Consider the following 12944-nt stretch of genomic DNA (forward strand, 5'->3'; position numbering starts at 1 on the left):
GGATCGCTAATATCGGGGTCTATGTTGAGGTTGTGATCGCTAATGTGATCATATTTTCTGAGATTTGATTCTTTACCAGGGGTCTGAGCCACCAAAGAGCCTCTCCCTGAAGGACTATTTCAGGGCCAGTGATTATGAAGATGATGTGACTTTCGATTTTCAATCCTTTGTTAGCCCCTCATAGACAAATGGGTCAGAAGGTGACACAATTGGGAATATTTAGCCTTGGACCATTTGAGTTGAAGCCCACATTTTAATTTTTCAGTTCTTCTTGTTTATTTGGTCCTTCTACCTCATGACGTAAATCCTTGCATTTCTTACAAACATCTCGATTCCTGGCGGTTTTTGCTCCTTCAGGAGATGCTGTGGGCTGCGGTCCTCCACCTCCAGTCGGCCCTACCTTTAGTATTTAGATTCCGAGATGCTTCTACTGGGCACAGCATTTGGATGCACTGCTTGGTGGCGTTGCGGTAGAAAGCTTACCCAACGGGGCCTAAAAGAATGGAATGTCATTCCAGATGGCAGTGACTATCGAATGAGTGATAGACCTCTGAATCTGGACCGATTTACTTGCATACGTTTGGGATGGCAGACCCCACCTAGGCTGAAACTCAACACAAGGCCGGCCACCAGACCCCTCAGACCCCCATGCGGTGCACCTTTGTGTTTTGTTCTTTCACGCCGAGCAGTTTCAGTCCTGGGGATGTGAATGGAGTTCTGAGGATATTTTAAAAAGCCCACATCAACGCTGACGCTTGATGACACTTGGCTCGTTTTATATGTAGTCGAATTGTGGGGGCAAACAGGATTTACATCTGCAGCCCCAAGCCTTGAGATCAGACTCGTCATCGCGGGAGTTTAGTATTTGGTGTGGCGCTGAGGGCAGAGCTCGTACTGGGGGTCCGGTTCAGGCAGCTCCAGGGACACACTGCCAGGTTGATTGGTGTCTCGACATTTCATGAGTGGGAGCGAGCGGCGGGTTGTATTGGCGGTGATGCGCTGTCACCCCCCTTCTCAGAGGCCTGCAGAGGATAAGAGGATTACGACAATGAGCGGGCGGATGGAGGGAGGCGATGAATCGATTGAGTCCAATGCGCATTTACCAGTCCAGCTACACAACTTACACAACAATTAGATCATACGGTGCGGCGCTTTGCTGTGCCTGTCTACCTTCAGCCTGATCTTCAAAAGCGTTTCTGGCTCGTGGGGGTCTCACTTTACTTGATTACCATAACTATGCCAGATGCCATTAATCTAATTTGGTGGAAAGAGTGCAATAAAACTTGAATTGTAACATACAACATGAAGACCCCAGGAAGCGGCAGGCCCTAACAGTCCTGACCTGGCAAATGTTGATAAACACGCCTGTCGAGTCGGCACACTTCACAGCTTTGTGAAAGTGCGTAACCCAAGGCTCCATTTTATGGACATTTTCTCCTGACACAGGGCCCCCCACAGCTGTCACTAAACTCACCTGAATATGCCGAACGGTGTGTGGCTGACTATAGGATGAGAATCTTGAGACCCGTTGCTCCGGCCGTCTCCTTGGGCTTCATTCAGCGCTCGGAGGCCGACAACGTGTGAAGGAGTGTGCTGCGTGTGCTGCGTGTGCACCGTGTGTCCAGCGTGTGTCCAGCGTGAGAGTGTGCGGAGAGCGGCCACTGAACGGCTACACACGCGTGACAGGCCTCGCTCTATGCTTCTTTGATTTTGAGGTAAACCTTAATATTCTTCTCTCTGGCCCCTCACGTTCTTAGCTTGTTCCAAATGAAAATGAGCACAGAAGACCATCACGCCTCGCGGTGCCTGTAAGAGATTCCTTGAGGTGGTCTCAGAGTGGCATGTTTCGATGAGAAATGGCAGGATGAAGTGTGGTTATGTTGATGAAAATGTCAGACCACTTGAGCTTGGAAGAAAAAATTTATCAAAACGATTTAAACTTGATAAGGAAAGCGCAAGGACATACTGGAGAAAGCGAGAATGTTACACAGCAATCTAATATGGCTACGAGTGTGGGGTCAAGAAGAAGTCCCCGGTGGGGTGGCAAAATGTGAAGACCAGGCGAGAAACAAGTAGTCAAGAGCACAATTGTCAAAACTAAAACCGTTCAAAGACAAAAGTGCTAGAGGCTCTGAAGATAACGTATCCGTAATCTTGGACGCCACATAGTTGACGGTGTTTACCTGCATGATGCCACTTCTGTGACTTCTGAGAGAAAGAGCCCTAGCAACCAATCATTGCATCCGCACAATGGAGACTTGAAAATGGCGGCACCCGTTAAGGGTAATACAAAATCAGTTCACTTTCCTCCTGACAAAATACAGATGGCGTCTCTGGTCCTCGTCGTGTTTGTCCTCAGCTGCGTAGGTGAGCCTGTCCCTCAATGTCCCTCATTGTCCCCCAATGTCCCCCAGTGTCCCTCAATCCACATCCAAACTGTCAAATTGTTTAGCAATTAGGATGGAGTGAGCCTGTAAACCCAGGCCAGAAATTCCCTAAAATCTCAGACCCTTCAGCTCCAAACCGCCATAAAGAGATAAAGACCTTGACAGACTTGGGGGGCCACCGTGCCCAAGTGTTTTCCGTTGAGGGCACCTCTACTGCCACCTACTGTAAGTTCGCTCCCTGTTTCTCTTTCTAAGCGTCTAAACACACAGGCACTCCACCTTTACCTACACAGGACCCCATTATTTTTGCCACCTGCTGTGTTCTTTGTCATGCAATGATCAAGCCCGCTGTGCCCAGGGTGCCCAGAATCACAGTGGCCTGTAAATCCACGTTTGCCGCCGACTCTCTTGTTCCTCCACTTTCCAGAACCCCCCAATGGCCTTTTCTCTCGCTCATATGTTTTGTGTGATTCACCTCCAAGTTTTTGTTATTATTCCACAGCGCCTCCTCTTCAGGACTGTCAGGCCGGTTAGTGCCCAGATGCATGAAGGGCGGATGGCACCCCTAAGTCTCATGGGCAGGTTGTTCCATAACGCGACCATTGCTCTGTTTTATATGAATAGTTTGGAGGTCCGGCTGCTTTGGCTCTGCCCACTGCTGTGCCCACTACAAACTGCGACTGAGGGAGGAGCACCTGAAATGGCAGATTAACGGGTTGTAGTTTGGTGGTCAGTCGTGCACCCTGAACTCTGACCTGCCTGTGCTGTTGCTTTCGTTTGGTGTGTCCGGAGCACATTAAGAATTCATTTTCATTTTCCTTCTTATTTCTGATTATTTCAGTTTGTTCCTGTCCTCGCAATGACGTCTTGCTATCACCCATTTCATCTACCCCTGTTTTTTTATGGAAGCTGGCATTCTCCCCGATAAAACTGTGGGCAGCCACAGACTTGGCATTGTATGAGGTCAACAACAACAACAACAACATTTGTTTATATAGCACATTTTCATACAAAAAGTAGCTCAAAGTGCTTTACATAATGAAGAAAAGAAAAATAAAAGACAAAATAAATTAAAATAAGACAACATTAGTTAACATAGAGAGGAGTAAGGTCCGATGGCCAGTGTGGACAGAAAAAACAAAAAAAAAAACTCCAGAAAGCTGGAGAAAAAAATCAAATCTGTAGGGGTTCCAGGCCACGAGACCACCCAGTCCCCTCTGGGCATTCTGCCTAACATAAATGAAATAGTCCTCTTTGTAGTTCGGGTTCTCATGGAGTCACTTGATGCTGATGGTCATACAGACTTCTGGCTTTTAATCCATCCATCATTGTTGGAACATCATGGTGCTTTGGGTAGAAAAGGACACCGGAAAAGGAAACAGAAGAGAGAGTAGGGGTTAGTACAGATTTTAGAGCCACCATGAATAGTTATTATAATGAATTGGATATACAGAGTATCAGGATTAAATTACAGTGAAGTTATGAGAAGGCCATGCTACAGTAATGTGTTTTCAGTAGTTTTTTGAAGTGCTCCACTGTATTAGCCTGGTGAATTCCTACTGGCAGGCTATTCCAGATTTTAGGTGCATAACAGCAGAAGGTCGCCCGCCTCACCACTTCTTTCAAGTTTTGCTCTTGGAATTCTAAGGAGACACTCATTTGAGGATCTGAGGTTACGATTTGGAATATAAGATGTCAGACATTCCGATATATAAGATGGGGCGAGATTATTTAAGGCTTTATAAACCATAAGCAGAATTTTAAAGTCAATCCTGAATGACACAGGTAACCAGTGTAGTGACATCAAAACTGGAGAGATGTGCTCGGATTTTCTTTTCCTGGTTAGGATTCTAGCAGCTGCATTCTGCACTCGTTGCAAACGATTGATGTCTTTTTTGGGTAGTCCTGAGAGGAGTGTGTTACAGTAATCTAGTCGACTGAAAACAAACGCGTGAACTAATTTCTCAGCATCTTTCAATGATATAAGAGGTCTAACTTTTCCTATGTTTCTTAAGTGAAAAAATGCTGTCCTAGTGATCTGATTAATATGCGATTTAAAATTCAGATTACAGTCAACAGTTACCCCTAAGCTTTTTACCTCCGATTTGACTTTTAATCCTAATGTATCCAGTTTTTTCTAATAGCCTCATTGTATCCATTATTGCCAATCACTAAGATTTCAGTTTTCTCTTTATTTAACTTGAGAAAGTTAGTATTCATCCATTCTGAGATACAAGTTAGACATTGTGTTAGCGAATCAAGAGAATCGGGGTCATCAGGTGCTATTGATAAATACAGCTGTGTGTCATCAGCATAGCTGTGGTAGCTCACGTTGTGCCCTGAGATAGTCTGACCTAACAGAAGCATGTAGATTGAGAAGAGCAGCGGACCAGGATAGAGCCTTGTGGACCACCATATAGAATATCAGGAGTCATTGAGTTGTAATTACCACAACTAACAAAGAATTTTCTCCCTGCCAGGTAGGATTCAAACCAATTTAAGACACTGCCAGAGAGGCCCACCCATTGACTAAGGTGATTTCTAAGAATATTATGATCAATGGTGTCAAATGCGGCACTCAGATCTAAGAGGATGAGAACAGATAAATGGCCTCTGTCTGCATTTACCCACAAGTCATTGACTACTTTAACGAGTGCAGTTTCTGTGCTGTGATTTGTTCTAAAACCTGACTGAAATTTATCAAGAATAGCAGGTTTATTGAGGTGCTCATTTAACTGTATAATGACGGCCTTCTCTAGAATTTTACTTAAGAAAGGCAGGTTAGAGATGGGTCTAAAATTTTCAAGAGCAGAGGGGTCGAGATTATTTTTCTTAAGTAGGGGTTTAACTACCGCAGTCTTAAGGCAGTCTGGGAAGACCCTCGTATCTAATGACAAATTTACTATGTCAAGAACATTATCAATTAGCACGAATTATGTCGCTGCGAGAAGATGGCGGCACAGAGCACTATGTGCTTGAACTTTGACCAAACAGAGAGGAGACCTTCACAGTTTCACACAAAGAGTTAGGGGCTCTGTGTGGCGTTAGGTACTGGCTTCAGGTTTGGGTTTGTTGTCATTTCCTGATGACTTCTGTGTCCCACTGTGACGATTCTCCTGCCTAAGCTAAAGTGAAAGACCCCCTTATATCTCTGCAAACCGCTACAAAATTTGTCCAATCTGACACTTTATTTGTCACATTGAATGCGTGTCATTGAAGTAGACAAGGTCACATGGTCATCTTTGCCTTCATAAGAAATCTTTCTTTACGTAATTCAAGAATAGAAAGAGATAAGATAACAATGGCGGCCTCAGTCATCCACGCAGTGGGGGAGTCAACGTGATCAAAGTCGGACGTGACACTCCAAGACGCTGGACCCCCCCGGTTCCCCATGTCAAGAGCGAGTACATCTGGGGACAAAACTTGAACTCTCAAACCTCGTGGACACCTTCACATAACACACACTGAGAGCGAGCGATACAAGTGAGTGGACTAGCGATTATGCAGAGTTCTGAGGAACACGTCACTTGAGAAATGTCTTGAAATGACAGGGACTTGGAAACTCGGATTGAGGGAGAAGGCCGCAGTCTTAGACTACTTGTGGACAGCACGACGTTCTCCGGTGTCTTCGTCTCGTGTACACCAGGAGTGGCCGTGAGGTCAAGCAGCGATCAGGCCACCCTAACAGATGACAGCGTCTATGATTTCACATCCGTGCTGCTTTGTGGTCGGCCCTGCTGCTGTCTGCTCTGTTGTCCTTACTGTTTATGGCTTCAACGTGTCTTCATTATGCGCAAAAGGTAAAGCAAGACGCACACACAGGTACATCACCTGAACAGCGCTGCTCGCCCCCCAGGTTTCTTTTAGACTTCTTAACAAAAAAGAAGCCGTTGTACCAAGTTGGGCCTGGTGTGAGTGTGGTGTGAGCATGCCCCGTCTCAGCGCACCCTGTCTCCGTGTGCCCCGTCTCGCCCACACCAGCCCACAGCCACTCAGTTGTGACAATAAGGCCATGGAGCCCCCGTAAGCGTCAGAGTCACCCCGTAGTAAAAGTGGACCACACAGAGCGGCTGAGTGAATGTCGACTTGGGACGAGCAGAATCCTGTCCCTTTACTGCTGGTGCCACCAGGGAGAAAGATCTATTAATTACAGGACTCATTAATGGCGATGCCTCCGACAGATGCACTGAAGTGCCGACTTTCACGTGGTAATCTCAACTAAATAATTCCCCAATGCTGTTTTTCTATATTTTAACAGGACTCATTTACATCTTTCAAATGCCAGAGAGTCTGGGGGTGGCCACTGACGGCAGAGAGTGACCGCTCCTTGTAAATGCTTTGTTGACTGCTTGTACGGGATCATGATAAAGCTCTGACATTCCCTCGCGCCGATTACCATGTAGAACAAGTCGATATTGACGTGTAAATGAAGGATGATTGGTGCTCTGCGTGTCCCTTCCAGTAAGACCCTAAGGATAGCCATCTTTAACTACGCGGCTCAGTAATGCATGCGTTGGGGGTCCTGGAGCTGCGTTATTGAATGACTTAGCAGAAAGAACGTGACATTTCTGTGCCGCATGTGTGTGGTCATGTGAAATGTGCGACAACAGAGCGAAATCAACAAGGCCCAAAGTGCTGCTGCTTTCTGTACTCTTTATGATAATATTAGTCCGAGCGCATCTACTTTGGACTAAAGAAATGCATTCTGGGATATTAAATTAGCCAACACCAATGATGGAGAGAGGATTTGGAATGGGAAGTGGTGTCCTCTAGATACCTAATGTATAGTGTCACGTAGCTCTGTCTCAGATAGCTCCTCTGCTTCATCTCATACAGCCCCTCGCACATCTGTTTAATAGTCCGTCTGTCAGTTTGTCTGCCTGGGGGGCTGGGGGGGGGGCGGTGGGGCAGCCATTTCACCAAATCCAAAAGGCATTTCTAGAAAGTAAGAAATGAGCCATCCCTGTCATTCATTATCCATCGGTCTATCTATTATATAGCACCTTTCACATCTATCTATCTATCTATCTATCTATCTATCTATCTATCTATCTATCTATCTATCTATCTATCTATCTATCTATCTATCTATCTATCTATCTATCTATCTATCTATCTATCTATCTCTCCTTTTTTCATCCTCTCATCATGTCCTGTCTCTTTTAAATTGTGTTTCATTCATTTCTCGATGTCTTTCTGTTTTCACCTTTTTAAATTCTTCTGTACCCCGTGGCACACGCGTCCCTGGGGTTCACTGACTATTCATTGGACGTTTTAAACTGCAGGGCACTCATGACTCGGTCAACTGTCTTTGGCCGTTTCCAGCCCTCGTTGTTGGCTGCGGTGTTAAAATGGACGGTGGTCTCGTGCTCCGCACCTTGCATGTGTTCTGGTGATGCCTGTGTTCCATGCCGTATTTTTAATTTTTCTTCTCTGTCTCCCTTTCCGCCTTTCTCTCCGAAGGCTCCTCTGCAGAATGTCCAGCAAGGATCGGCACATCGACTCCAGCTGTCCCTCGTACATCAAGACTGAACCGTCCAGTCCGGCCTCGCTCACAGACAGCATTAACCAGCACAGTCCCGGGGGCTCGTCGGATGCCAGCGGCAGCTATAGCTCGACCATGAACGGCCACCAGAATGGGCTGGACTCGCCTACGCTCTATGGCCCCACGACGGGCCTGGGGGCCAACGGGGCGGCCCGGAAGCGGTACGACGACTGCTCGAGCACCATCACGGAGGACTCCCAGACCAAGTGCGAATACATGCTCAACTCCATGCCCAAGCGCCTGTGCCTGGTGTGTGGCGACATCGCCTCCGGCTACCATTATGGGGTCGCCTCCTGTGAAGCCTGCAAGGCCTTCTTCAAGCGGACGATTCAAGGTAGCGTGCTGTTCTCTGTTCTCCATCTTTTCTTTTCTGTGTCCCCTTCCTCTGCCGAGGTCGCAGTCAGGAAATACCAGGATCTTGGTCTCGCACCACTGAAAGGGCTCCTGTCATTTTGACCATCCTGTGCCAGGGTTGGTGCCCATTGGCCTGCTGACATTGGGCATCAGCTTTTAGATAGATAGATATAGATAGATAGATAGATACTTTATTAATTCCAAGGTGAAATTCCCATACTCCAGCAGCAGCATACTGATAATAACAATATTAAATTAAAGAGTGATAACAATGCAGGTATACAGACAGACAATAACTTTGTATAATGTTAATGTTTACCCCCCGGGATGGAATTGAAGAGTCGCATAGTGTGAAGGATGAACGATCTCCTCAGTCTGTCAGTGAGCAGGACGGTGACAGCAGTCTGTCGCTGAAGCTGCTCCTCTGTCTGGAGATGATCCTGTTCAGTGGATGCAGTGGATTCTCCATGACTGACAGGAGTCTGCTCAGTGCCCGTCGCTCTGCCACAGATGTCAAACTGTCCAGCTCCGTGCCTACAATAGAGTCTGCCTTCCTCACCAGTTTGTCCTGGCGTGAGGCGTCTTTCTTCTTTATGCTGCCTCCCCAGCACACCACGGCGTAGAAGAGGGCGCTCGCCACAACCGTCTGATAGAACATCTGCAGCATCTTATTGCAGATGTTGAAGGACGCCAGCCTTCTAACAAAGTATAGTCGGCTCTGTCCTTTCTTGCACAGATCATCAGTATTGGCAGTCCAGTCCAATTTATCATCCAGCTGAACTCCCAGGTATTTATAGGACTGCACCCTCTGCACACAGTCACCTCTGATGATCACGGGGTCCATGAGGGGCCTGGGCCTCCTAAAATCCAGCTCCTTGGTGTTGCTGGTGTTCAGGTGTAGGTGGTTTGAGTTGCACCATTTAACAAAGTCCTTGATTAGGTCCCTATACTCCTCCTCCCGCCCACTCCTGATGCAGCCCACGATAGCAGATAGATTTGGGAGGGTCAAAGTTGAGACATTTCTTGGGCAGAGCAAGGAGGGCATGAGTTTGCCTGCCCATTGGCCAAATGCTCCTGCTGCACGTTTTCCTTCTGCCCCCCTCCATTGACAGTGCTTCACATTGTGGCGAGTGACACCTGACATTTGGGCTCACCTTGAGGGAGTGTCATGAGGAGGACATGGCCGTGTGGCTGTGCCTTGTGTCCCCCTCCGTTGACAGCGATTCACTTTGTGGTGATGGCTGTCACAGGATTAGCCGATTCCTGCAACGGCAAAGCGGGCAGACCCTCGCTCGCTGCGTCACATCTCAGGGCCGTTTGGAAATGTATGCAAGAATTGAGTCGGGCGTGTGTGTCGGCCATATTTCATGCTGAATTGTCTGCGTATGACCTGAGAAATCGTGCGCTTGATTATCCTTCAGGGCGTCTTCAGATCTCCTCTCAAGGTTACGCCGCTCCTTGTCTCCCCTCAGACTTTTTCTTTACGTTTTCCTGCACATGCCTGGCTGTGCCGCCAAGCGCCATCTTCTTCATTTATTGCAGCCACTGACTCCATCGCCTCGTCGTCCTTGTGCTTGGTAATGGCAGGTCCCTCTTTTGCAGTCACATTATATCGCCATTTCATTTCAGTTTCGATGGGCACCGTGATCCGTGCTGCAGGCATCGGGTTCAAGTTCTGGCCTGCTCCTCTGCTTGAGGTTTATTTCTTACATCCCCAAAGACCTGCAAGTTGGGTTGTGTCTGCCCAGTGGTTGCCCGTCCATATGCCCTGTCCAGGGCTGATTCCAGCCTTGTGCCCCATGCCTCTTTTGTTTCAAGTATTGGGTTAAATGAATCGGCCTAATGTCGCGACACCTTCATTCTCGATGAACTGTTGAGCAACGCGGCGCAGTTGTTAGCGAGGCAGTTTTGGGGACCACCATCTGTGTGAGGTTTGCATGTCCTCTCGTCACCTTTGTTTTGTCCAAATACATGCAAGGCTGGTCTTTATTGGGCCAGAGGGGTGTCTGTCCACGTGCCCCCCGTAGGTCCGATTCCCGCTTTGCACCCGGTGCTCCTGTGACAGATAACTCTGACGTGTATCTCTTTTAGGTTCGGCCTGGTGGCGCAGTGAGTAGGGCTGCACAGTCCTGGGTTCAGCTGCACATTCAGGTCCCACAGGCCAGTTAATCGGTCAGGGTAGGCCTGGGGGTCTCCAGTGCTGCCCACTCCCTCACTACCTGTTTGCAATGAGTGAACTGACTTGATGTCTGGACAAGTTCGTTCTCCTTTAAATTCCACGCAGGGTGGCACATTTGTCAGCGCTGAGGTGACCCTCATTCCATTTGTGCTCTGGTCGCTGTGTGTTCTCTGGTGAGCCGTCTTCCTCTCTGGCCCACCTAATATATACTGACAAGGCGCCTTGCCCACCAAGGTCAGCCTAGTGTGTGCCCACATGGCCTTGATCTTAGGAAGGCAGTGCCCAGTGTTACCAGATGGATGGAGATGGGCGCCTGTGGCTGAACTCTCAAGTGCTGGCAGGGCATGGGCTGGGAGCCCCGGCGAGTTGCTCTGAAGACACGTTTGGCTTTGTGCCTCCATTTGAATGGGCGACCTCGTGTGTGGCATTAGCGCCCTGCAGCTCGCGCATTCCCACTAATCTGCTTTTTAATGAGGAAGCACCGGCCAAGAGAAGGGAAGTCAATACACATCAGTGTTTACAAAGTCTGATTAAGTCTGAAATATCTCATCAGCACCCGCGTCCCCGCGGACGCCATGTTAATTACACGAACCTCCACTCCTTGGACATTACTAGGTCCGGGATTAGCGATGTGCCGCCATCTCACTGGGCACCTCCACTTGTCTTGTAGTGTCCAAGAGGTCAGAGGGACAGTTGATCTCTGAGGCCACAGTGTCAGCATGCCACCTGCCTAAGCCAATGCAGGGCTCTGGGGAAGAGTCCATCCTGGCAGATAGGCATACGCCTCGGTGCCCCGGGCTGCACCAGTTTCATGTCTCATGCCCTTTGAGTGTGTCGCTGAAGTATATTTAATAATTCTAAGACTAATCTGGGAGTGGGCGCACATCTGCGTCACCCTGGGCGGTCCCGAGTCCACATGCCGCTTTGGACTGGCAGCCTTAACCCAGCCCTGGTTCTCCATCATCCAATTGGCCTTTCTCTGGTGATGGCACTTCCTGCCCACCTGCTGGTCTCTTCTCGTTCGTTTGTCATGTAGGAAGCTCATCTAATCCCAGAGCCTTACTTACTTACTAAGGTCCAACCTGCTTCAGTGGCAGCGGGCGACATTGAGAGTGGCATGAAGGGGGGCACCTGGACTGTGATATTAGCTCCCAATGTGGGCGCTCGACTGTCTGTGGCAGTCTCCATGACTCAACAGGCAAAGCCTAAATGGTGTGAGGTGGGTCAGGCCACTTTCTGTGCCCAGTGCTGCCCATGGAACTGGCTGCGAGGCTCACAATGATGGTGGTGATGATGATGATGATGATAGGTGTTGCTCTTGTTCAGATTCTTTTATTTCGTATTTGCCAGCCCCTCAGTAACTTTGGCTTTTCCCCTTCTGTGCCACAGGAAACATCGAGTACAGCTGTCCGGCCACCAATGAATGTGAAATCACAAAGCGCAGGCGCAAATCCTGCCAGGCCTGTCGCTTCATGAAGTGTCTAAAAGTCGGGATGATGAAGGAAGGTAAGAGGTCTTTGAGTCTGAAACGCCATGTAATCGCCGGTGGGCTGAGCCTTGGGGTTGGGAGAAAGGAGATGAGAAGGAGCTGCTGAGAGGTGGCGAGGTGAGCCCAGCGGGTGACATCACAGCTCCTGTCCTGGGGACACCACATTTGTGGCTCTCTTTTATTGAATGCGGGCATCGGCCGTGTCGGGTGACTTGGCTCAGCTCATGTTTGCCAGCACAAATTGCCAGGCTGAGAGGAGACCTCAGTGTGTTGAATGAAAGGCGACAGGTGCAGGTTTAAAGTGCCAGGGGCACCTGGAGGCAGCAGCAGGGTAAACACACGAGGGCGCAGCATACATTTGTGTAGCCTCGCTGAAGATGTTAAAGGGTTAGGGTTAGGCTCTGGTGGATTATCTTCATGTAGATATGGACCGTAGCAGGCACGGTGCCATGTCCACCAGCGCACGGGAGACTGTAAAGACCGTGACGGAGGAGGCCGGGCTGTGCGTGTTTGTATTCTCCTCCAGCATATGCCTGGCCTCTCATGGCATCTCACATCCCTCATACCACAGTGTGGTGCCCTTTAGCTTTACCCGACCATCCAGTTTCAAACCCACTTAATTAGAGTGTGGGCTATGGGACAGATGGACCCTACTGCTACTACACTCACTGCATTACCATGTGTTGGCGTCTATTTCAAAAGTATAGCTTTAGTGACAGGGTGGCATGATGGGGCCGTGGTCAGCGCTCTGCCATGAGGCAATGGTCTCACAGGTTCAACATCCTGGGTTCAATATGGGTGGTGGGCCTGTGAGGGATTGCTGCCAGGTGTTCCAGTTCTCCTGCCATTTCACTGCAGAGGTGAAAGTTCCGCTAATGGGTGACTCCAAATCGGTGGGTGCCTACTGTAGGTGAGCGGGCAGCAGAAGAACAAACACCAGGAGATCAGGGAGAATCCGCAATCTTGGACAAAAAGTCCCACTTCAGGTCC

General features: G+C 48.7%; 1 protein-coding gene across 5 annotated transcripts in view; it reads left to right on the forward strand.

Annotated features, from left to right (window-relative positions):
* The window catches only part of esrrga (estrogen-related receptor gamma a), a 116424-nt gene that overhangs the window by 41002 nt on the left and 62478 nt on the right, over positions 1–12944 (forward strand). For all 5 annotated transcript variants that reach the window (XM_051919232.1, XM_051919233.1, XM_028820597.2 and 2 more), the window contains exons 2-3: positions 7851–8266; positions 11855–11971. In XM_051919232.1, coding sequence (XP_051775192.1) covers positions 7864–8266; positions 11855–11971 — 520 coding nt within the window. In that variant the 5' untranslated portion in view covers positions 7851–7863. The remainder of the gene's footprint in view (positions 1–7850; positions 8267–11854; positions 11972–12944) is intronic.

Source organism: Erpetoichthys calabaricus, chromosome 15, assembly GCF_900747795.2.
Source record: "Erpetoichthys calabaricus chromosome 15, fErpCal1.3, whole genome shotgun sequence".
Classification (NCBI taxonomy): domain Eukaryota; kingdom Metazoa; phylum Chordata; class Cladistia; order Polypteriformes; family Polypteridae; genus Erpetoichthys; species Erpetoichthys calabaricus.